This window comes from Micromesistius poutassou, assembly GCF_964030765.1.
Source record: "Micromesistius poutassou genome assembly, chromosome: 19".
NCBI lineage: Eukaryota > Metazoa > Chordata > Actinopteri > Gadiformes > Gadidae > Micromesistius > Micromesistius poutassou.
In genome coordinates, this window is record NC_140289.1 from 1021117 (window position 1) to 1046613 (window position 25497).

The 25497-nt window shown below is 49.3% G+C and overlaps 1 protein-coding gene across 1 annotated transcript; it reads left to right on the top strand.

Annotated features, from left to right (window-relative positions):
* Positions 1–2252: 2252 nt before the first annotated feature.
* On the top strand, positions 2253–12406 carry LOC311364215 (gamma-aminobutyric acid receptor subunit rho-1-like; the record flags this gene model as incomplete). Its single annotated transcript, XM_084484223.1, has 8 exons — positions 2253–2325; positions 4515–4582; positions 5156–5379; positions 9852–9934; positions 10354–10494; positions 10961–11113; positions 11399–11625; positions 12095–12406. Exons 1-8 carry the CDS (start codon positions 2307–2309, stop codon positions 12404–12406), a joined length of 1227 nt encoding a protein of 408 aa, XP_084340349.1. The 5' UTR covers positions 2253–2306.
* Between the last annotated feature and the right edge of the window lie 13091 nt (positions 12407–25497).

Consider the following 25497-nt stretch of genomic DNA (forward strand, 5'->3'; position numbering starts at 1 on the left):
ACGACGGGACCAGAGCCAAGCTGCCACACTGCGCTCTAATCCAGCTATTCTCCACCGCTGGGCTAACACCGCAAGGGCTAACACCGCAAGGGCTAACACCGCTGGGCTAACACCGCAAGGGCTAACACTGCAAGGGCTAACACCGCAAGGGCTAACACCGCTGGGCTAACACCGCTGGGCTAACACCGCAAGGGCTAACACCGCTGGGCTAACACCGCAAGGGCTAACACCGCTGGGGCTAACACCGCTGGGGCTAACACCGCTGGGGCTAACACCGCTGGGGCTAACACCGCTGGGCTAACACCGCTGGGGCTAACACCGCTGGGCTAACACGTAGTGCTAAAACTGCAGTGCATGTGGTCCAGTAGTACACTACCCCTGTGGGGTTACACCCCTTGCACACTGCACACGTCCGTCGACGGATGGCGGCTTTTTGACGTATCCATGTGTTTTCCCGGGGTTGTATAACAAAGGCGATTTCATTGGACAGTGCACTATATGCGTATAGTTGCATAACGCGATATCTGATTGGGTGACGGATCCGTCGCTGCCTGAAAAGTTAAACTTTTGGACGCAAAGAGACGGAGAGCCGACTTGACGGACGGACCCACAATGCATTTCGGGAGCGTCCCGCGCAAAGTCAATGACGATCCGTCGACGGATGTGTGCAGTGTGCAAGGGGTGTTAGACAGTGCACGTGGTCCACTTGGACACTACCCCCCCCCCCCCCCGAGTGTGTTAGACAGTGCACGTGGTCCACTAGGACACTACCCGCCGAGTGTGTTAGACAGTGCACGTGGTCCACTAGGACACTACCCCCCCCCCCCCCCCCCCGAGTGTGTTAGACAGTGCACGTGGTCCACTAGGACACTACCCCCCCCCCCCCCCCCCCGAGTGTGTTAGACAGTGCACGTGGTCCACTAGGACACTACCCCCCCCCCCCCCCCGAGTGTGTTAGACAGTGCACGTGGTCCACTAGGACACTACCCCCCCCCCCCCCCCGAGTGTGTTAGACAGTGCACGTGGTCCACTAGGACACTACCCCCCGAGTGTGTTAGACAGTGCACGTGGTCCACTAGGACACTACCCCCCCCGAGTGTGTTAGACAGTGCACGTGGTCCACTAGGACACTACCCCCCCCGAGTGTGTTAGACAGTGCACGTGGTCCACTAGGACACTACCCCCCCCCCCCGAGTGTGTTAGACAGTGCACGTGGTCCACTAGGACACTACCCCCCCCGAGTGTGTTAGACAGTGCACGTGGTCCACTAGGACACTACCCCCCCCGAGTGTGTTAGACAGTGCACGTGGTCCACTAGGACACTACCCCCCCCGAGTGTGTTAGACAGTGCACGTGGTCCACTAGGACACTACCCTAGTGCACGTGGTCCTCGGGGTGTGGTGATGTCCCCTGTTTCAACCCCCCCCCCCCCACATCCGGCCCACGGTGAGCCTCCCCCCCCCCCCGGCCCGTGGTTGGTGGGTGTCTATCCCGTCTCCTAATCCCTGTAATCTCCAGACGCTCCGAGGTCGTCTCGTCATCCCGTTCGTTTCCTCCTCTCAGGTCAAAGAGGGAGATACACCGGGACACCGGGAGGTACAGGAGCACCTTAACTTAACCTGTTAACCCTTAACCTCAACCTGTTACCCCTTAACCTCAACCTGTTAGCCCTTAACTTAACCCGTAACCCCTTAACATCAACCTGTTAGCCCTTAACTTAACCCATAACCCCTTAACATCAACCTGTTAGCCCTTAAGATCAACCTGTTAACCCTTAACATCAACCTGTTAACCCTTAACATCAACCTGTTAACCCTTAACCCCTGAAGAGCAACCTGTTAGCCCTTAACATCAACCTGTTAGCCCTTAACATCAACCTGTTAACCCTTAACATCAACCTGTTAACCCTTAACATCAACCTGTTAACCCTTAACATGACACTGCCCTGTCTGGCCCCACCCTGTCTGGACCCCCACCCTGTCTGACCCCCACCCTGTCTGGACCCCACCCTGTCTGGACCCCACCCTGTCTGGACCCCACCCTGTCTGGACCCCACCCTGTCTGACCCCCACCCTGTCTGACCCCCACCCTGTCTGGACCCCACCCTGTCTGACCCCCACCCTGTCTGACCCCCACCCTGTCCGGCCCCACCCTGTCTGACCCCCACCCTGTCTGACCCCCACCCTGTCTGACCCCCACCCTGTCTGACCCCCACCAGCTCCATCTACAGGCGGGGCCAGGACGCCACCAAGGCCTCCGTCACCAAGTCGGACCAGCTGCTGAGGATCGGCGACCACGACTTCACCATGCGGCCAAACTTCGGAGGTGGGGGGTTCCCCCGTGCCGTCGCTCTGACCCAGCCGCTGAGCAACGCTTTAAAGCCACTCTGTCGAACACATGTTAGGGGGGGGGGTTCACACACCAGAGAGTTTCTTCTACACTCGCTTTCTTAACAGTGGCTGAGCCAGACTTTTTTTCAAGGGGTGGCAAGAGGGTGGCCAATCGGGTTCCAAGGGTGGCCAGTACCACCGCGGCCACCCCTCTGGCTCCGCCACTGTTTCTTACGCGGGGTCGTGCCGTCTGAAACGTTGGGGGAGACTCGGGACGCGTTCGGGAACAAATCGGTTCCGTGTTCGTCTGTGTTGGAAGCTTTTGGAAACCGCACGGACGGCGTCTGGTCCGAATCAACACGCAACGTCTGAGAGCGTTGGCGGCTGGGGATCGGAGCCTCTGATTGGTTGTGTACTGCAATAGCACCACAACCAGCGAATCAGCGCGGTGTGTGTGGGAGGGGCGGACTGGGGCCACCCGATGTTAAGGAGACTAAGGCCCTGTCACAATTCTCCCCTTTCCCCTAGATTTGAGCCCTAACCCTAGATTTTGCGCGTTACCGCGAAGGGGTAGGGTGTCCCAATACTTAAGGGAGCAAAGGGGGCGTGCCTATTTTCTAGGGGTGGGAATCTCTTGGCACCTCACGGTTCGATTCGATTCCGATTCAGAGGTCAACGATTCGATTATAAAACGATTATCGATGCATCTCGATTCAACTATTTATTTTGTGTACATTTCCATGCGGGATTTTCAAAAATATATATATACATCTGACTTTACTACTCAGAGTTTGCTAATCACTTCCTACTTGTGCGATGATCATTAAAGACAATCAACAGATGGATTACCTTATCTAATATTTTATAATAGATAAAGTCGGTTCGCTGCGCAGAGAACCCGCAGGCAGAAAGGAGTTTCCTGTAGCGCTCTGCAGCAGGCAAACAAATTTAATTAAAAAAAAATATATATATATATATATATATATATATTTTTTTTAATTAAATTTGTTTCCGATTATACATTTTTCTGCATAGAGACAGAATCGTTCTAGAGAGAATCTTGATGCATCGAAGAATCTATTATTTTTCCCACCCCTACTATTTTCCCTTAAAATCAACCCTTCAACGCTAGCCAGCTCGGGAGCTGACTTGCTCCCGAGCTGGCGCAGAACGTACACACTACTGTGGGTAGTTGTCAGTAGTCTTCGCGCTGTGTTTCAATGCAACGTTTCAGGTCAGACGAGAGGCAACGGAGTGGTCTGATAAAGGCAGTTGGCCATCGGTTTGAGTCTGGGCGCTGTGTGGCCCCCCTAATGATTCAAACCAGCGCTACCTTGAGCGGGAACCACTGCTTAGATACGATGAGGTAACCAGGGCTGGATTATGGGCTGCTGTGGATCGTTAATTACTTAATTCACTAATCAACTCATTAGCAGGGCACACCTGTGTGCAGCTGTTGGCTCTCAGTAATCTGAGTTAATCTCTGAGGTGAGCACTCCGGTGTGTTCATGGTTTCGGCTTTCCCGCTTTAGCACTTTGTTGCTCTGCACAGAAAGCCTTCTAGGAATGCGTTTCGATGGATTTCAGTGGATTGATCCAATGCTCTTGGTGGAGAGCATTGAATTGATCTCGGTAGCAGAACTGAGATCAATTCAATGTACTCAGCAGTACCGCGAATATTAGGATATTTTATGATTTTAATAGCGTTATCATACCATGGTTTCAGACGCATTGCTTTCGTATTGAACTCTGGTATAAAACAAAGGCTTTACGTTGGGTTTATTTGGGGGGATTTGATCGCATGTTTATAATCTCATTGTCTTTATATTCAATCAGAAAGCCTTCCACTACTCATGCCGGGTGGGATTAGAGTGCCATACTTTAGTCGATGCACTCTGCACACACTGCATGCTTTTAACAGGGATTTGGGCAGACTTTTTTGTTGTTGTTTGAAACAGAAAGACATTAAGTAAAATGTAAAATGTAATCCAATTGGTTACTGGGACCATGATACCGACGGGCTTACCCTGGCTACCTGTACGCACCTCCGCTCTGAGGCCTGTACTCAGAGGTGACAGCTGGCTCGTTGGCTGGTTGGTTGGCTGGCTGGTTGGCTGGCTGGCTGGACGGTTGGCTGGTTTGCTGGCTGGCTAGGTGGGTTCTGACGGCGTGTGGTGGTTTCAGGGCCGGCCATCCCGGTGGGCGTGGACGTCCAGGTGGAGAGTCTGGACACCATCTCAGAGGTGGACATGGTGAGGCTGCTGGAGCTCCATCCCCTGGAAGGAACACCTCTCTAGGAATAAAGTCATAGAACGACTTATTCACTGTCTAACCCCTACCTGCTCCTTAATGACCTGTCTCTGTACCGTCTAACCCCTACCTGCTCCTTAATGACCCGTCTCTGTACCGTCTAACCCCTACCTGCTCCTTAATGCCCTGTCTCTGTACTGTCTAACCCCTACCTGCTCCTTAATGACCTGTCTCTGTACTGTCTAACCCCTACCTGCTCCTTAATGACCTGTCTCTGTACTGTCTAACCCCTACCTGCTCCTTAATGACCTGTCTCTGTACTGTCTAACCCCTACCTGCTCCTTAATGACTTGTCTCTGTATGCACTGTCTAGCACACCTACTGCTCCTTAACAAACTGTCTAACTACCTGCTCTGTATTCACAGTCTAACCTCACTTGCTTGAATTTGAATTCCTTCAGGAGGCACCAAAGAGCCATCTTGAAGTGAGGTTAGACAGTGAAATTCCTCCCAGGCTGTGGGTGCATTTCTCACTGTGTGTGTGTGTGTGTGTGTGTGTGTGTGTGTGTGTCACAGGACTTCACCATGACTCTGTACCTGAGGCACTACTGGAAGGACAGACGTCTGTCCTTCCACAGCTCCACCAATCAGAGCATGACGTTTGACGGCCGGCTGGTGAAGAAGATCTGGGTGCCCGACCTGTTCTTCGTCCACTCCAAGCGCTCCTTCACCCACGACACCACCACCGACAACGTCATGCTGAGGGTGTTCCCCGACGGCAAGGTCCTCTACAGCCTCAGGTAGGAGTTAGCATGGTTAGCACGCTAGGAAGAGTCACCTGTTGGCACGCTAGGAAGAGTCACCTGTTGGCACGCTAGGAAGAGTCACCTGTTGGCACGCTAGGAAGAGTCACCTGTTGGCACGCTAGGAAGAGTCACCTGTTGGCACGCTAGGAAGAGTCACCTGTTGGCACGCTAGGAAGAGTCACCTGTTGGGGGTCATCCCTATGTTCCCCGGGTCCTATGTTCCCCGTTTTTTCCCAAAAAGGGTCCTATGTTCCCCGCAATTCCTTAACGGATCCTAATAATATTTAGAAAGGGCTTATTTTTTCCACCATAATTTCCATAATAGCCGAGTTGCTTGACATAAGCCTACGCCTTCGCTGATTTAATTCAGCATTTTGTTACGGTAGATGACAGTTCACGTGACGCGCATATCCAAATATGATGAGGAGAGATTAGGCTGTTAATTGTTGTATCTTGTACCTACCAATCATTACAGTAGGCTCTCAGCATGGCCAGCAGGCCTGCCGTCGCATGTTTGTTTTGCACTAAGCTACAGGCTAGGCCTATTTCCACCTTAGCTCAAGCAGCCCAAAAGTTAAATTTGCACAGCACTGCACACTTCAGCAGCTTTCTGGTTACTTTGCAGTTTATTTTTTGCTTTTTAAATCTAGGATTACACTCATGTTTGTATATTCCTACTCCCTAATCATATTGTTTTGCATCCAGGCTTAGCTTTTTCATTCTATTACCTCATCTGTTCTCCATTGTATTGTGCACCCTAGTGGAGTTTCAAACCAAATCTTGTTATACATGCACGCTGTATGAAATATATAAATATTGACATCTGTTTCAGATACAAATATAAATATATATAATAGGCTACATCTGTTAGCACGCTAGGAAGAGTCACCTGTTAGCACGCTAGGAAGGGTCACCTGTTAGCACGCTAGGAAGGGTCACCTGTTAGCACGCTAGGAAGGGTCACCTGTTAGCACGCTAGGAAGGGTCACCTGTTAGCACGCTAGGAAGGGTCACCTGTTAGCACGCTAGGAAGGGTCACCTGTTAGCACGCTAGGAAGGGTCACCTGTTAGCACGCTAGGAAGGGTCACCTGTTAGCACGCTAGGAAGGGTCACCTGTTAGCACGCTAGGAAGGGTCACCTGTGAGCCATTAGGAGTCACCTGTTAGCACGCTAGGAGTCACCTGTCACCAGGTGTGAAGCTGAACTGAACTTCGATGTTTGTGGGGGGAAAGCGACCTGGAGGGTTTTTGGGTGCGGGGGCGACAGCAGCAGTGATCCCCGACCCAAATGGAAAAGGCTCAGGCTGTGAAACATCCGGTCAGACGCTGTCTGCCTTCACAAGCTGTGATCCACAGGGTCAGGACTTTGGGACGTGGGGCAGCGACCCACTGCCTGCCAGGCTAATCCCTGATGGAGAGGGGGCCCACAGTAGGGGGCCCACAGCAGGGGGCCCACAGCAGGGGGCCCACCGGGGGCTGGTCAGCATCACCTCAATAACAGCAGAATGACAGCAGAGTTAAACACGGGAAGCACATTTCAAGTTCTTAAAGATGAACTGAACTGAAATTTTAAGTTTAGTTGATATAACAGATGTATTGTCTGCCTTCTCATTGGTACAATGACTAAAATGGCTGAACTTGTTAAAAGGGATAAAATTGTATGGTGAAAGTGTAGTTTTTGTAACATGGGCGCCGCCATGTTGGATTTCAATAATCAGCTACGTCACTGGCATGGTAAGCTACTCTGTGGCTAACTAGCAGCCATAGCAGGTAATGAGTCTGAGGCGAACTGAAATGGCTACGGAAACGCAAACAATGAGAATTCATCAAATTCATCATCTGTATTTCTTTCTCTCTTCCCCCTGCCTTGCCAACAAAATGATTCGTGATTTACTAGTGTTTAAACCAAGGCATGTAAAGTAAGCCTATAACAGATTGTCGCAGCATGTTGACTTTAGGCTACGATAGCCAGTGTTGAAATGAACACGTCAATGAGTAAAGTAATGAGTAGATGACGTCTGACATATTGTACCAAATACATTTTATTTAGCAGCTAGCGCTATAAATCCAAAGCATACTCAAATCCTTGGTATTCGGTTGAGGGGAAAAGATCCCTAATATAGGCGACAGCACAGGATGGGATCGGAATTCTGTTCCTCTTTCCCAAATACCCTCTCGCCCAAAGCGTGAACTGCCGGTATGCAGTCAACCTAAACAGTCTGAGAAAAGCATAAATATATAAGCCCAGTCGCCAGTGTTACATACCTGCTATTTATGGGGCGCTCCAGCGTCTCAGCTCGGACGTCCCTTAAGCCCAGTTCAGACCAAAGATTTGCGACGAGACGGGCCGAGACGTTCTAAGAACGGGGCAGTTCACACCGCTGCACCGGGCGGCGACGGTGGATGGTTTATAGCAACTGAGAACGCTCTGGCACAGCTGAGAGCCGCATCAGCATCACTTCCATCCTGCTAAAAAGTAATCTAACTTAGGTTTGCGATTAGTTTTATTTTGGTTGAGGAGTAGGCTAGAGTTGCTGTGTTTCGCCATTCTATACTACTTCAGCATTGTAGTAATTCGCTGGAGCTTAGTTTGTTTAGATCCCGCTAGTTGGATACATTGCATTCTTTCGTAGTGGCGACTTCTCTACTGCAAGGGAAGCTCGGCTTCACCTAAAATTTCGAAAATTAAATGGTCAGATATATAGGCCTACTGTTGTGTTAACATTTCATTGATTAAAAATGTCTCGAAGACGAGTCCGTTCAGAATCAGCTGCTTATCGCAGGTCGACTGACTCGATTTCCTTCTCATACACTTACGTGTTTAGTTTGCGCCCTTTTATAGTGCACCTGGGTGCAGGGGGAGGAGCTAAGATGGGGTTGCATTCGCAACCCCTACTGAGGTTCACTACATAGGCATGTCCCTCACAGGCTCAAACGCATAACCTGTTATGTGAAAATCACTATTTTCCGCCATTGGTAGTAGAAGACGTTCGCCTGTCTGCAGCTTCTGCCTACAGAACTTCTAATGACCCTGCTCCTACCATGCCAGTGACGTCACCGAAAATGGCGGCGTTCTAATACTAATAAACACATTTTTTGTGTTGCTTAAAAAAGCTATGTATCGATTTTTTTAAATATTTTTTTTTGTGTCATTTTTTTATAATGGTCATAACTAACAAGTTATCAATGTTGATTATTTCAGTTCAGTTCATCTTTAAAGAGTAATAAACAATCAAAGTTAAAGTGATCAAACAGAACAGAGTGATGGGAGCATCTGTGAAGACATAATGAATACTAAGTGGGGGGACTCTTACTCCTCTGCTGACGCGTAGCATAGCACAACATAGCGTAGCGCTGCTCACACACCAGCACTACTCAAATTAACCCTGAGGCAGCTCTCTGGGTCAGGGGCCAGCATCGTGCGGTTCGGCGCCCCAGACACGCCGGGGATTAGCGTTCAATTGAGCTGAGTCGGTGAAATAAACATGTTTCATACATGTAGCGTGTGAGGCCAGATCTCTGCTTAGCAACATGGAGTGGGGCTCCTGTCCCGTGATTGGAGGAGAGTGGTGGTGTGGGGGGGGGGGGGGGGGGGGGGGGGGTTAATCCGGAGAGGGGGGGGGGGGGGGGATGACGAGTGATGCTATGGCGGTTTGGAGACTTTTCTAGAAAAAACTGTGGTCTCCATCCCCCGCTGGCCTGGGGGAGGAGGGGGGAGGAGGAGGGGTGAGGAGGGGGTGGTTGTGTGGCGGTGATCACACGACTCATCCTGGAGCTGCTGAAGCACGCCTCAGCGGGGTCAGGAGTTAGTCTCCCCGATGCCCTTGAGTCGTGGAGAGGTGTGGGGACATACCGGGGGGATTAGTGATCAGAGGTCGCGGATTTCCACTGATTTGTTTGTGCAAAGCACCTGAGATCAGATTAACGGTATCATACTGTAGCAGCCGAACACAGGACCCTCAGATACCAGGAGTATACGTCAAGGAATACATAATCAAACCTACATTCAGACTGTGTGGAATAAATCCCACTGTGACAGCGGCAGCAGAAGACAGAACAGCTTAATATTAATAATAATAATATAATAATAATAATAATATGATAGTCCTGTCCAGATGGCACTGAGCTCCATTAACCTCTCATGCTAATCTGCACATGTGCAGGGCTGCAGCGGCCGTCAACTCGGTCTAATCCCACCAACAGTCCTAGAGGGGCGCCCGCAGGCCGTCAGAGGGCAGGGCTGTTGCCCTGGCAACCACCAACCGTAAAGTCATGTGACGTGAAGGCTTGTTCTGATGTGACCCCACCTCCACCTTCTTGTCTCTCTGCTCCTCCTCCTTCTTCTTCTTCTCCTCATATCCCTCTTCCTCCTCCTCCTCATCTCCCTCTTCCTCCTCATCCTGCTCCTCCTCCCCCTCATCTCCCTCCTCCCCTCCTCCCCCCCCCCCCCCCTCCTCCTCCTCCAGGGTTACAGTGACCTCCATGTGCAGTATGGACCTGAGCTGCTTCCCCCTCGACACCCAGACCTGCTCCCTGGAGATAGAGAGCTGTGAGTTCCTCCACCCAACACACCTCCACCTGCTCCTCCACCCAAAACACGTCCACCTCCACCTGCTCCTCCACCCAAAACACATCCAGCCAACACCCACCTCCATCTGCTCCTCCACCCAAAACACATCCACCTCCATCTGCTCCTCCACCCAAAACACCTCCACCTCCGTCTGCTCCTCCACCCAAAACACCTCCACCTCCATCTGCTCCTCCACCCAAAACACATCCACCTCCATCTGCTCCTCCACCCAAAACACCTCCACCTCCGTCTGCTCCTCCACCCAAAACACCTCCACCTCCATCTGCTCCTCCACCCAAAACACCTCCACCTCCGTCTGTTCCTCCACCCAACACACCTCCATCTACTCCTCCACCCAACACACCTCTAGTGCCCTAGTGTCTATGCCCCTCCCCCAGACGCCTACACGGACGATGACCTCATGCTGTACTGGAAGGAGGGCAACGAGTCTCTGAACACCGACGAGCGCATCTCCCTCTCCCAGTTCCTCATCCAGGAGTTCAGGACCTCCTCCAAGCTGGCCTTCTACAGCAGCACCGGTAAACAACAACAACACTAAACAACAACAACAACAACAACACTAAAGAACAACAAGCTGGCCTTCTACAGCAGCACCGGTAAACAACAACAACACTAAACAACAACAACAACAACAACACTAAAGAACAACAAGCTGGCCTTCTACAGCAGCACCGGTAAACAACAACAACAACACTAAACAACAACAACAACAACAACAACACTAAACAACAACAACACTAAACAACAACAAGCTGGCCTTCTATAGGTCAACAACAACACTACACAACACAACCCACTAAACAACAAAACTAAGCACCACCTTAACATGTTTCCAACTTGCGCGTGACGTTCCATTGTGAGAGTTGTTGACCTTGTGACCTTTGCCCACCTTCCTCCAGGCTGTTAACCTTTGCCCTCTAGGCTGTTGACCTTTGCCCATTGCCCCCAGGGTGTTGACCTTTGCCCTTTGCCCTCTGCCCCCAGGCTGGTACAACCGCCTCTACATCAACTTCACCCTGCGGCGCCACATCTTCTTCTTCCTGCTGCAGACCTACTTCCCCGCCACCCTGATGGTGATGCTCTCCTGGGTGTCCTTCTGGATCGACCGCCGCGCCGTGCCCGCCCGCGTGCCGCTAGGTTAGCACCGCTAGGCTAGCCCCGCTAGGCTATCACCGCTAGGTCAGCACCGCTAGGCTAGCACCGCTAGGTTAGCCTCGCTAGGTTAGCCCCACTAGTCTAGCACCATAGTTACCTCCTGTCTCCAGGTGTCACCATGGTAACCTCCTGTCTCCCAGGTGTCACCATGGTTACCTCCTGTCCCCCCAGGTGTCACCACGGTTACCTCCTGTCTCCAGGTGTCACCATGGTTACCTCCTGTCTCCAGGCGTCACCATGGTTACCTCCTGTCCCCCCCCCCCCCAGGTATCACCACGGTGCTCACCATGTCCACCATCATCACGGGGGTCAACGCCTCCATGCCGCGGGTCTCCTACATCAAGGCGGTGGACATCTACCTGTGGGTCAGCTTCGTCTTCGTCTTCCTCTCCGTCCTGGAGTACGCCGCCGTCAACTACCTGTCGACGCGGCAGGAGAGGCGGGAGCGGAGGGTCCGGGAGCAGGACGCCAGAGAGCGGGAGCTCAGGGAGCAGGTAGGGGGGGGGTGGGGTGGGGTGGGGTGGGGTGGCGTGGGGGCGGGGGTGGGGGGCGCTGTTCAGTCAGAGCGCTGCAGGCGTGGAGGTCCTCTCTGCGGTCAGTGGTTTAGACGTGAGGCGTGTGTTGGCGCTGCGCACGTTTGGGTTCCACGCACACGCCTCTGGCCGCGCACGTCTGGCCGTCGGACCTCCGTGCTCAGCCGCGAGACATTCTCGTCACAAAGTGAGGAAGTGCAAAAAAAAACGACAAAAAAATATGAAACAAAAATGTCCAGAATGTCAATTCAGTGTACAATATCTTGGACCAATAACGGTACTTTTATATTAGAAGCATACTAATGCAAAGCATACTAATGCATTCTATTGATTGTATTTCACATACTGACGTATGTTTCAGATTCTGTATAAAAATAGTTAAACCTCATCTTTGGTTTCCCACTTCCTGTTTCCCACTTCCTGTCCCCAGCTGCCCTGTACCTGCGAGGCGCCGCGGCCCGGCGGCCCGGCGGCGGACTACGGCGAGGCGGGCGGCCGCTTCGGGCTGATGGCGTCGCTGGGGAACGGCGTGAAGCCGCGGGAGACGGTTCTGCTGCAGCTCGCCATGGAGCGCGACCAGCTGACCGGTCAGGTGACCGACCAGGTGACCGGTCACGTGACCTCGGGCCTCGGCTACGAGAGCACCTGGGTCGACACGCACGCCATCGACTCGTACGCCCGGGTGCTGTTCCCCGGCTCCTACGTGCTCTTCAACATCGTCTACTGGTCCATCTACTCCTAACCCCGCCTACTGCGCCCCAGGACCGCTGAGACCTTCATCCACAGGGGCTCGCAGTGAACAGAGACATTAAGGAGCAGGTAGGGGTTAGACAGTACAGAGACAGGTCATTAAGGAGCAGGTAGGGGTTAGACAGTACAGAGACAGGTCATTAAGGAGCAGGTAGGGGTTAGACAGTACAGAGACAGGTCATTAAGGAGCAGGTAGGGGTTAGACAGTACAGAGACAGGTCATTAAGGAGCAGGTAGGGGTTAGACAGTACAGAGACAGGTCATTAAGGAGCAGGTAGGGGTTAGACAGTACAGAGACGGGTCATTAAGGAGCAGGTAGGGGTTAGACAGTACAGAGACAGGTCATTAAGGAGCAGGTAGGGGTTAGACAGTACAGAGACGGGTCATTAAGGAGCAGGTAGGGGTTAGACAGTACAGAGACAGGTCATTAAGGAGCAGGTAGGGGTTAGACAGTACAGAGACAGGTCATTAAGGAGCAGGTAGGGGTTAGACAGTACAGAGACGGGTCATTGAGGAGCAGGTAGGGGTTAGACAGTACAGAGACAGGTCATTAAGGAGCAGGTAGGGGTTAGACAGTACAGAGACAGGTAGGGGTTAGACAGTACAGAGACAGGTCATTGAGGAGCAGGTAGGGGTTAGACAGTACAGAGACAGGTCATTGAGGAGCAGGTAGGGGTTAGACAGTACAGAGACGGGTCATTAAGGAGCAGGTAGGGGTCAGGGGTCATCTTGCTCTAGGATGCCTACAGGAAGGCTGTGGAGATTGAGGGATCGAACCCAGGACCTTCAGGCCGGGACCAGCCCTGTTGCTGCTGCTTCAGTAAAACGTGTTCTGAACTGAAATACACCAGGAGACGAAGACGAGGTCAGGAGACGAAGACGAGGCCAGGAGACGAAGACGAGGTCAGGAGACGAAGACGAGGCCAGGAGACGAAGACGAGGTCAGGAGACGAAGACCACGTCAGCACGGAGGCGTGTCCTAGAACGAGGCCGTCAGGCTGGACCGATTCTGCAGGATCACAAACATTCACCTGAGGATGAAAAGTTCTAAAAGGGGAGAAAGTGGGACCATGCAAAATGGCTAGGCTGTTGAAAGACCTGTCGTTTGGGAGGTGGTGAAGGCAGAGCGGTGGAGGGGAGGTGGGTGAGAACATTTGATAATTATTTAAATATTAACATTGGTCTGGACTTTTTCCTTTCATCTTTCAAATCGAATAAAACATTTAGTTAATGTCAGACATCTTTTAATTCAATGAAATAAAAAGCATCCTACTGCCGTGTCGGAGCCAGGTTATGTCCATCTTCCATTTCCTTCTGGGTCGTTGTGAAGACGTTTCCTCTTCTTGTGTTTTGTGCCGGATTTAGAAATCAGAGCTCCATGACAATCACATCAAGGGGCACCTGGGAGACGTTTATGTTGAGTCATGTGTTTAGTCATCTAAATAATTATAATTCATCTGTGAGAAGAACGCTCCATGCAGCATACTGACCTTTCATCCTCCAGAAATAAAGGACCTCTGAAATAACTGTTGAATTATGAAATAAAAGTCCTCTGAAATAAATATAGGTAGAAAAACATCCTGTTTTAAATAAAAATCTATTAACTATTTACTGCTACTATAGTGACTTATTTATACATTTGTCTTATTTATTTCATAGGCATATTTCTTTATTTAGGTGAGTGCTGCATGCTGCAGTGCCAATTTTGTGTAGCCCACCTTCGTGAAATGTGTGATAAACAGGAAAAGGTCCTGCCACACTTACCTGACAACTGGAATGGGGTAATTTTTGGGATTACTGTTGAACTATGTGTTCACCCGGCTATGAACTGAGACTTGATAAATCATATTATCAATATATAACATATCTTGCCTTTTCTCTCTATAGTGTAACACTATATAGTACCATTGATACCCACTCTATATATATCTCTCTCTCTTCCCCCTTACCTCACTTGTGAGGTAAACCATTACCAGTCATCAGCCATCCTTGTATTTGGCCCTCATCGCACCTGAAGTCCCATCCCTATGACTGCCCTACCATCGCCTGTTGCTGTCCCCTTGACCGGATTCCTGGCCTGCGCTGCCTAGCGATCCACTACTGCCCTATGACAATTCCTAATCCCTATGACAATTCATCCCTACACTAGACTATTTTAACTTTCTGACACTAAATGGGATTCATGCATTATCATACTGGTTAGGTAACCATCCCACCTCTTTGTAACATACACCCCAGGTGGCTCTAAACACCATGTTCTATTCTCTACACCTAACTAACCTATTCATTTATCATGTATACAAACCTCACTGCCCTGTAACTGACCCTAGGCAGATGGGTCAGGCCCTCGAGTCGTGGATCTGCTTGAGGTTTCTTCCTATATGTATCTCCAATTCTAGGGAGTTTTTCCTCGCCCCTGTTACTCATGGGATCTCTCTGAATGTTCAATACTCTGTAAAGCGCCGTGAGACGTGTAATGTTTTGGCGCTCTATAAATAAAATTGAATTGAATGTTAACTTGTGTATAATTCCCAATTTTTATTGATATATTTGCACTTTTAATCTTGCTGAATTCTACAAGGCAAATATTAAGTTAAAACTTAGTTCCCCGGCCCCATTCGTCTTTGTAAGGAAATGTTCTATTTTGTCTAATTTTAGGCAAAGTATAAGACAATACTTTCTTAACAGTATAATTGGACAATCAGGTGACCGTATACCACAGCCTGTCGTGATCTATTGCTTAAATATATATATATATATATATATATGTGTATATGTATCGTGCGGATCCGGGCGCCATCTGGACCTGATGAGGCAGACTACGTAAATCGGAAATCCTTCCATAGCCTTAATATACAGGTACAGTATGTATAGGACCAGCTGGGAATATGCAGGATAGTTATTAGTATAAGACAAACACTCCACTTATAGATCAAACACATTGTTACATTACTTATGAGCACAGCCACTGCCAATTCACATCAATCCTATCATTTCTTTCAGATGGTGTGTGCAGAAAATTGCCTCATCACGAATATTGAGGCAAAGTGGCCTGGCTCTGTCCATGATGCCAGGATTTTCCGGGAATCAGACCTGTCAAGGAGGTTTACACAAGGTAGGAGTACATTTTTTATTTCGGCTTTAACTTTAAACCTTAAACTACCTTAAACAAGCTTTTAATGATCACTTCATGTTTTCTAGGACAGTTCAATGGGATTTTGTTGGGCGACAGGGACTATCCCTGTTTACCCCACCTTTTAACGCCCTACACCGACCCCACAATGCAGGCACAGAGGAGGTACAACTTTGCCCACTGCAAAACAAGGGTACAAATCGAGATGACCTTTGGCCTCCTGAAATCACGCTTTCAGTGCCTAAAGGGCCTCAGAGTGGCGCCGGACAGGGCATGTGACATTTGTGTGGCTTGTGCAGTTCTGCACAATATTGCGATCATTCGCCGTGAGAGGATGCCAGCCATTGCCCCGGACGACAACTGGGAGCAAATTGACCCTGCAGCCATTGAGACTGCGGCTGGGAGGGCAGTGAGATCTCTCCATCTCTTTTGCCCTCTGAAGAAGCAGTAAAGCTGCGAAACGTCAGGGCACCTTCTCTTTCACCAGACCTCCCAGGTGATCATTTTCATTGTTTTAATGGCACATTTGCCCATTTTTTTCTAAATTTATTAAACAACAACGTTTTTAAAAGCTGTGGGTAGGACTCTTACCAAGCTAGAGGCCCAGACCTTCACTGGGCCTCCCACCAAGTCCTCACCCCAACCCTCTGGAACAGAATGGGCACAGACCCACACAACCATTAAAGACTTTTAACCCACGCCAGAGCCCCTTCAACTCTCAAGCCAGACCTCAGGGACCGGCCTACCATCGCCGGATCCCACCACGGGACCTTCAACCCCACCAGCAGGGACCGGCCTACCATCGCCGGATCCCACCACGGGACCTCCACCCCTACCACCAACAACCATCACCCTGGGACTGGCCTACCATCGCCTCAACCCACCACGGGACCATCACCACCACTGACAACAGGTAAGAGCCTCCTCACAGCTTCACCTAACCACACAATCCTTTTTGAAATGTATTCACCCTGGAGGCCTATCTATTCCCATCACACCAATACCACACAGCCACACCACTACACACACAACAGACGCACACTACTTCCCAGGATTGGTCATACCTAGGATTGGAGGATTGGTCATACCTAGGACAGAAACCCACACTCATCATTGGCGACTCCAACCTTAATAGAATTCCCCCACATACACACGCACACATACAAATAGACAGTTACCCCGGGGCCACCATAGGACACATCCTACATATCCTTCAGAAAACACCAATACATACTCACGCACAAACAGTCATCCTCTCTATCGGCATCAACAACATGAACCATAACCCCAAACTCACATCCAACAAACAAATATCTGCACTTCACAAACAGGCACTCATCACATTCCCGAACGCCACCATCCACTTCCCCGTCATCAACCACTCACCGTCACTCACACTGAAACAACAACAGAACCCCCGCTCACTCAACAGTTACATAGTCACTTATCTCAACCCCCTGTTAGAAATCCCCCACGACACCTTCATCACTCAGCCTGACAACATACACTGGACACCAAACACAGCACAGCACATCCTCACCCATTGGTGCACACAGTTGAATTTCCACTAACACATAACCTCACACAGGACACTTCCACTACACCACCTTCCACCACCACACACAGACACGACATATCCACTCCCCCTTCCCCGCAACCTCCCATGGCAGATAGAATCAGACACATACAATACATACACACAGCCCCCTCCAACATCCTCAATCTATCCACATCCCTCAGCCTCACAACGGCACAGACCACACTTTTAGAAAAAGGCCTCACATTCATTCCCCGCCCCACCACACTAGACCGGGAGGAGCTTCGGAGGGACCTGTCCAAGTATCACAGACGACTCACATTACTCGACCACTTCCAATACACGCCATATACCAACTTCACCCCATTTACACAACCCTCTCACTGGCAACCACCATCTGCACACCGTCACCCACACATCACCCAACTTATCAAGTCAGACCTGGACTCATTCTATCACCTACAACCCACCCAAGACACCCCAGACAACATCACTGCACAACAGAGACAAGCAATTCACCAACTCAAATCACACCCACACATAGTCATAAAACCGGCCGACAAAGGATCCAAGATTGTAATATTCGACACCCATCAATACCTATTTGAAGCAAACCGACAACTCACCAACACATAACACTATCAACCCATTCCCTCCAACATCCAACCCACAACACAAATTAAACTCACACACATAATCAATTCACTTTACACCCAGAAATTCATCTCCGCGAAACAACGCAATTTTCTCTTCGGACCGGACAACCCCAGACCACGCAAATTCTACCTACTACCCAAAATACGCAAGGATCCAGATACTTGGACGGTTCCCTTCGAGGTCCCTCCCGGCAGACCAATAGTCTCAGACTGCAATAGCACCACCTACCACATCGCACACTACCTTGAACACCACCTCAACCCACTCTCCACCATCCACCCCAGTTACCTTAGGGACACCACTCACTTCCTCGACAAAATCAGGTCCATGGCGGTTCCCCCTCACACACACCTTTTCACCATAGATATAGACAGCCTATACACAAATATAGACCTCACTTTAGGTATAGATTCAATAAAGAAAACCCTCAACAATAACCCGGACCCACTCAGACCTGACACTCATCTCCTACAACTCCTACACATCTGCCTCACAACCAACAACTTCACCTTCGATGGGAAAGAATATTTACAAATCCAGGGAACCACCATGGGCCAAAGATTTGCACCTTCATACACCAATATCTACATGAGCGAGTGGGAGCGGGGAGCACTTCACAAATGCACACACAAACCACTCTTTTTTTTTTTACAGATTTCTTGATGACATTATAGGGGCATGGGCACACGACATCACACTCTTCCCACAATTTATCCACACACTCAACACCCACCACGACACAATTAAAGTAAAATACACAATAGACACAACACAAGTACATTTTCTGGACACCACAGTCACACTAGAACCCCACCCAGACCTCACACACAAAACACTCACCACCAGGGTCTACTTCAAACCCACGGACACACACTCACTCCTTCACAAACACAGTTATCACCCAAAACATACATTTAGAGGCATTATTAAATCACAAATCACCCGTTACCACAGAATCTGCACCCACCACACGAACCTCCACCACGCCATCAGCACACTCTTCACAGCACTCAGGGCACGTGGTTATTTAAAATTAAAACAGACACACTAGCACAACTCGCTCCTACTCGCTCCTCACCCTCCCCACACACAACTTCAAACACTACCCCCGACTCTACACCAGCTACCTCACCACTATCCTCCACCCTACATACCATACAAAACACACACACCACCAACCTACCTCTTGGCTGCCATCCTAACCCCAACCCCCTCCCTTTCCCCTTTCCCACATCCCACCCTTACCCCAACCCCTACTCTAACTCTAACCCCCTCCCTTTTTCCACATCCCACCCTAACCCAAACCCTAACCCCAACCTCTACCCCTTCCCCACACCTAACCTCCCCCCTTCCCCCACCCTAACCTCTCCCCTTCCCCTAACCCTAATCCCAACCCTAACCCTAACCCCCACCCTAACCTCTCCCCTTCCCCTAACCCTAATCTCAACCCTAACCCTAACCCCCACCCTAACCTCTCCCCTTCCCCTAACCCTAATCTCAACCCTAACCCTAACCCCCACCCTAACCTCTCCCCTTCCCCTAACCCCAACCTCCCCCCTTCCCCTAACCCCAACCCTAATCCCAACCCTAACCCCCACCCTAACCCTTCCCCTAACCCTAATCCCAACCCTAACCCCAACCCTAACCTCTCCCCTTCCCCTAACCCCCACCCTAACCCTAACCTCTCCCCTTCCCCTAACCCCAACCCTAACCCCCACCCTAACCCCAACCCTAACCTCTCCCCTTCCCCTAACCCCAACCCTAACCCCCACCCTAACCTCTCCCCTTCCCCTAACCCCCACCCTAACCCCAACCCTAACCCCTCCCCTTCCCCTAACCCCCACCCTAACCCTAACCTCTCCCCTTCCCCTAACCCCCACCCTAACCTCTCCCCTTCCCCTAACCCCAACCCTAACCCCCACCCTAACCCTAACCTCTCCCCTTCCCCTAACCCCCACCCTAACCCTAACCTCTCCCCTTCCCCTAACCCCCACCCTAACCCTAACCTCTCCCCTTCCCCTAACCCCAACCCTAACCCCCACCCTAACCCCAACCCTAACCTCTCCCCTTCCCCTAACCCCAACCCTAACCCCCACCCTAACCCCAACCCTAACCTCTCCCCTTCCCCTAACCCCCACCCTAACCCCAACCCTAACCCCTCCCCTTCCCCTAACCCCCACCCTAACCCTAACCTCTCCCCTTCCCCTAACCCCCACCCTAACCCCCACCCTAACCCTAACCTCTCCCCTTCCCCTAACCCCAACCCTAACCTCACCCCTTCCCCTAACCCCAACCCTAACCTCTCCCCTTCCCCTAACCCCAACCCTAACCCTAACCCCAACCCTAACCTCACCCCTAACCCTAACCTCAGGGGTGCCCAGAGATAGGCTCGTTCGGAGCCTAGCTCTGGGGAGACCGCAGGGGTGCACTGTAATGTTACAGTGGTGTAAGAATATTGACCAAGTTGACTTTTAACTGTTTAAGAATCATTAATGTTCTGCATGTCTTAACAGACTCAAAGAAAACAATATTACATATTAATTACAGGTTTATGTAAGCCAATGTTTAAATCACTGATGCATGACAACACTGATACAGGTTGGGACAGCTAACGTTAACTTACAGTTATGAAAGGCAGTATTGCCTTTCATTAGTGAAAGCAAATGAAAGCAAATAAAGAGTCTGTATCGGTACGGAGTTGTTGCGGTCTTGTCACAGCAGGTATAATAAACAGGTTCTGAAGTTCCTACTTACTTTAGATTCCTGCTTAAAATGGCACAGACTTGCCAATGATGCAAGCTTTGGCTGCTGTCAACATGCTTGAAATCTATAAATCTATAAATCTTGATGTTTCCTGTAGTAGATGTGCATTGGCAAAGAATAAAGAGGGCAGAGTTAGGGTCAAAACTTCCTTACACCCTTGGAAACACATTTTAGCTTGATACTAAACCCTCGTAGCAGCATGCCCAGGAATGTGGGGTGGGAGTGGATTCATTACTTAATGGGCATAGGTAGTTGTGGCAGGACACTCTAGTCATGTACGGGGGCACATGACAGTGGCTATTGGGACGGCTAACGCTGTCCAATCAAACGCACGTGAACTAATAAGACGGTCAATTTAAGACCTTCCATCTCTAACACTGAGCAGAATTTCTCCCACCACCACCAAGGCCCCCACCTGCTATGGTTCTGCTCTGTCTTGTATGTAACCTACACCAGAGCTGCCAACTCTCACGGTTTCACCATGTGACAGACGCTTTTGCCTGTTTCCACACGCTCAGACGCCACACATCCAATTTCTCACAGCAATAAAAGCCAAGACGCATTTGTTCCTTTCAATAACTCTGTCAGCCTGTAATCCCGTAGGCCTAAGCCCCCCCCCACCCGCAGACCCTGCTATAAGGTATGCATTACAAGATTTTACAGAATCTCACTCCGGCCAAAACCTGCCTACACGATGGGTTGAGATATCTGATGTACCCCATGGGGGATTGTATAGTGCTCCCTGTTGTCATGCTGGTGTGCTGTTGGTATTCTGTATCTGACGTCTGTAGGTCATGCTTTAAATCCTACAGCAGGGAGCACCAGAAAAGAGGGGAACCATACCGCCAAACTAATTTGTATTACTGAATCATGAAAGAAATGGTTAGAAGGTTCGATTATTCAAATAGGTTCATTCATTTGTCTAAACACATGAGTTTTCAGCCTGTGGCAGAAGATGGGCCAGGTTGGATTATTAGGCCTATGTTCATTTTTTTTGGTATAGTTATTTTTTTCTTTACTTCCCTTCTTTATATGTGTGAGATATTTGTTAGAGACGCTTGTTGGTTTTTGTCTTTACGAATGGCAATTTCCGTATTTTACCTCGGATAAGACGCTATGGGATAAGGATAAGCTCCTATTTTTAAGTGCCAGGACATACAACATACATGACTCAGGCTATTCAGGCTATCACGAATTACAAGGGGAACAAGCACACAGCTCAGACACCACCTTGCCGGATAAACTAAGTTTCTTCTACGCCCGGATTGATACCCACCAGCAGAACACCATGCCAGCATTACCATCAGGTGGCCTGGGGGAAAGCAGCCTCCAGGTAACACGGGCACAGGTCTTAAGATCTCTGCAGCAGGCCAACCCCCGCAAGGCAGCAGGGCCGGACGGTGTATCGCCGCAAGTTCTGAAAACCTGTGTAGCAGAGCTGGCTGAGGTGTACACCGACAACTTCAACCAGAAGGCCATGGACTCCATTATTCCCATAACAACTGACCCTCTCCAATTCGCCTACAGGAAAACAGATCAGTGGATGACACTGTAGCACTAGCCCTGCACTCGGCCGTAGAGCATCTGGACACCCCCAACACATATGTCCTTTAATACTGTACTTTAATATACTTTAATACTGTACTGCCCACTAAACTAGTGGCTAAACTGGCAGGCCTTGGGCTGCCCTCTTCCACCTACAGCTGGATACTCAACTTCCTGACAGAAAGACCACAGGTGGTTCGAGTTGGGAAGAGGGTATCCACAGCCCTAATAATCAGCATTGGGACCCCCCAGGGCTGCTGCCTCAGCCCAAGACTGTTCACACTATACACCAATGACTGTTTATCCTCTCACAAACTTTGCCATATTTACAAATTTGCAGATGACACATCAATCCTGGGACTCATCAAGGGCAGTGATGAGACGCACTACAGGCAGCTGGTGGACAGCACGCTCGCCTATGGAGAGGAAAACTGCCTTGTCCTGAACACTGACAAGACTAAGGAGCTAATTCTGGCCTTCCGGAAGAAAGCTCCCCCCCTACAAGCCCTGCATATCAATGGTGCTGTGTAGATATCAATGGTGCAGCGTGTTGACAGCTTCAAGTTCCTGGGCCTGCACATCACGAACTCCCTCAGCTGGTCCGAGGACAACACGGCCACTGGGAAAAAAGCTCAGCAGAGGCTTCACTTCATTAGCTCCCTGAAAAAAGCCGGCCTCAGCTGTGAACCGCTCACCCAGGCCTACAGAGGTCTGGTGGAGAGTGTCCTCACAGGGGGCGTTACTGTGTGGTACAGCAACACTACAGTAAAGGAGAAGAAGGCCCTTCAGAGGATTGTCAAAACTGCACAGAAAATTATAGGCACACAGCTCCACTCCATGGAGACCCTGTACACAAATCGCTGTAGGAACAAAATAAAATGTGGACCTTTTTACTCCATGGACTGTTGTATTATGTGAGTCAATGATTTTTAAAAAGAAGGACATATTATGTCCTTTTTAAAAATCATTGACTGAGTGAACCGTACAAGAATTCCAATGCCCCAATGCACCTGTACTTGGACAAATGGCAAAATAAACACTTGAACTTGATACAATAAGCGCAGTGGTGTAGTCTACGTGATACGCAGGTATACGCCGTATACCCATTAAGAAAGCTCCAGCATTTCCGTATGCCCACTTAGAAATGCGCAATGACACGCATCAATTTCGATAGTGGCGGAAATTCTGTTAATTTTATGAATGAAAGTATGACAGTTCTGTCACAGAACGTACATACTTTCATTCGTAAATTCAACCTGTGCGCTGTACCTCAGCTCTACTAATATATCATGAATCAACTCTCCTTACTACTGGCGTGCAGGTTTGAGTGACAAGTCTGATGGCCCTCCTTCGCCCCTAATTACTATTGGACAGGCTATTGTTTTTACTATATAGGCTACTATTGTTTTTAGCATTTATCTTCTACTGGGAGTACACCTGGATATGTAGCATTAGCAAGCACCTAGCGGTGGTCCCCACAGACAAACGCCCAATATATAGAACAATCATGTTTCCAATCAATCATTTTAGCGCACGTGGAACAAGAAATAAACGTTTACGCTTGACATTGTGTTTCTAGTTTAAATATTGACGTTGTGCTCTGCGACGTCCGCAATGGTTAGCTTTGTGATAGCCACGCTTGTGGCGGATTCCAAGTGTCATAGAGTGTCATTGATAATAACAATAACAATAATACGTCTTAGAACAGTTGCTGATATGTTTTATTTATCTTAATTTATTATTTAAGTATTTTTGTATGGGAAACATAGCCTACGTTTTTTTATTTAGTATTTTCGCATTTATTGTTTCTTATATAGGGTATTTTATTTTATTGAGTTGTAATTGTTTGACAAATTACCAACTCTTTTTCTTGTCTCTAAAACTTTATTGCACAGGACAGACTCAAGTATCCCGTCGTCGTCTCCTTCGCACATTAGTATCGCGCCAGGCTGGTGACATATACAGTAATACCGTGTTTATATAGCCAACAAGTATTTATTTATTGATTCTTTATAGTTTATTTGATGCTAGTGCCTAATGGTGATTTTAATTGGACTGTTTAATGTCCTAGAAACTGATGACAATATCGAGTGTTGAATAATCTCAATGACTTATGGTGGTTGTAGGCTACTGTATGCGACAGTGAGTGTGGTGGTGGTAGGACGGGTGTGGAAGAGGCTAGGAGGGAATCACAGTATACCCACTACAAAAAACTAGACTACACCACTGAATAAGCGCATTCATTAAGTACAACATACAATAAGTGAGTAAGAGGGGTGTTTTTAGGAGAGTAAGGGAGGAGAAGAGGCGGTGGTGAACTCTGTGTTCACTTTCTGTGAACTCTAAACAAGTGAGTCTTGAGTCTCTTGCGTAAGCTGGTGAGCGACTCTGCAGTCCTGACATTGGCAAGGAGCTTGTTCCACCTTTGCGGTGCCAAAACAAAGGGCAAACTGTTCCACCTTTGCGGTGCCAAAACAAAGGGCAAACTGTTAACTGGGAAAACAACTTGCTTTATCATGCCTCAACGTATCTCCACATCTCTCTATCTCTCTGCTGTCATCACTGCAGTGGGGCGTGGTTAGGGTCGGCTATAAGAGAAGACTTACAAGGGGATCTCTACAGTGGGGTCAGATCCATACTGACAATTCCATCAGCTCCTGGAAAACCGAGAAAGACCAGAGCGGAGCCACCAGGACAGGTAAGGATCCGGGGAGGTCTAACCGGGATTTTGATCTCTAGGTAATCGTGACGGCATTTCTCACTAGTTTCTGAATTTCAACAAACCAAACAATCAATCAATTCAAGGTCCCATGACATGCCACCAGGTGTGGTGTGATTAGCCGTTACAAGCCGTTTTGTAAATCTGTCTGTAATGACATCACAGTTCAGCAGAATATTCCGTAATGAAAATAATCATTAGTTGCAGAATGAAACAAAATAGTTCATAATGAACTCCACCTCAAGCAACTACAATAGTAAAATCCTGCATTTAATTTACTGTCATTTTTGCCTGTGTTTTTTGGCAGTGATACAGAGGCAGGGGCAGTCAACTCCAAACAGATTTTCAGAGTGCATCTCACTCATTAATAGATAATAGATGGCTGTCGCATTGGCTCTGAGGGGGTCTCGCCCGGGGTGTAATTCCATGTAGAACCCCCACTGCTTCAGTCTGTGAAATGTTCTCATTATACGTATAATGAGAACATTCCACAGCCTGTGCGTGCTGTGATGGACAACACCCCTTATCTGTGGTATAATGAGCACATTCCACAGCCTGTCGTGATCTATTGCTTAAATATACACCACCAGCGTTGGTTGGCCGTAAGTTTTCTCCCTTGGATTTTGTTCTTTGATTTCCTTTCACAGCTCGAAATGTCTGCATCTTTTGTCGCGTATTTGGAGGATGCATGAATATATTGATGAACATTTCTGTTTCAGGTTATTAGAC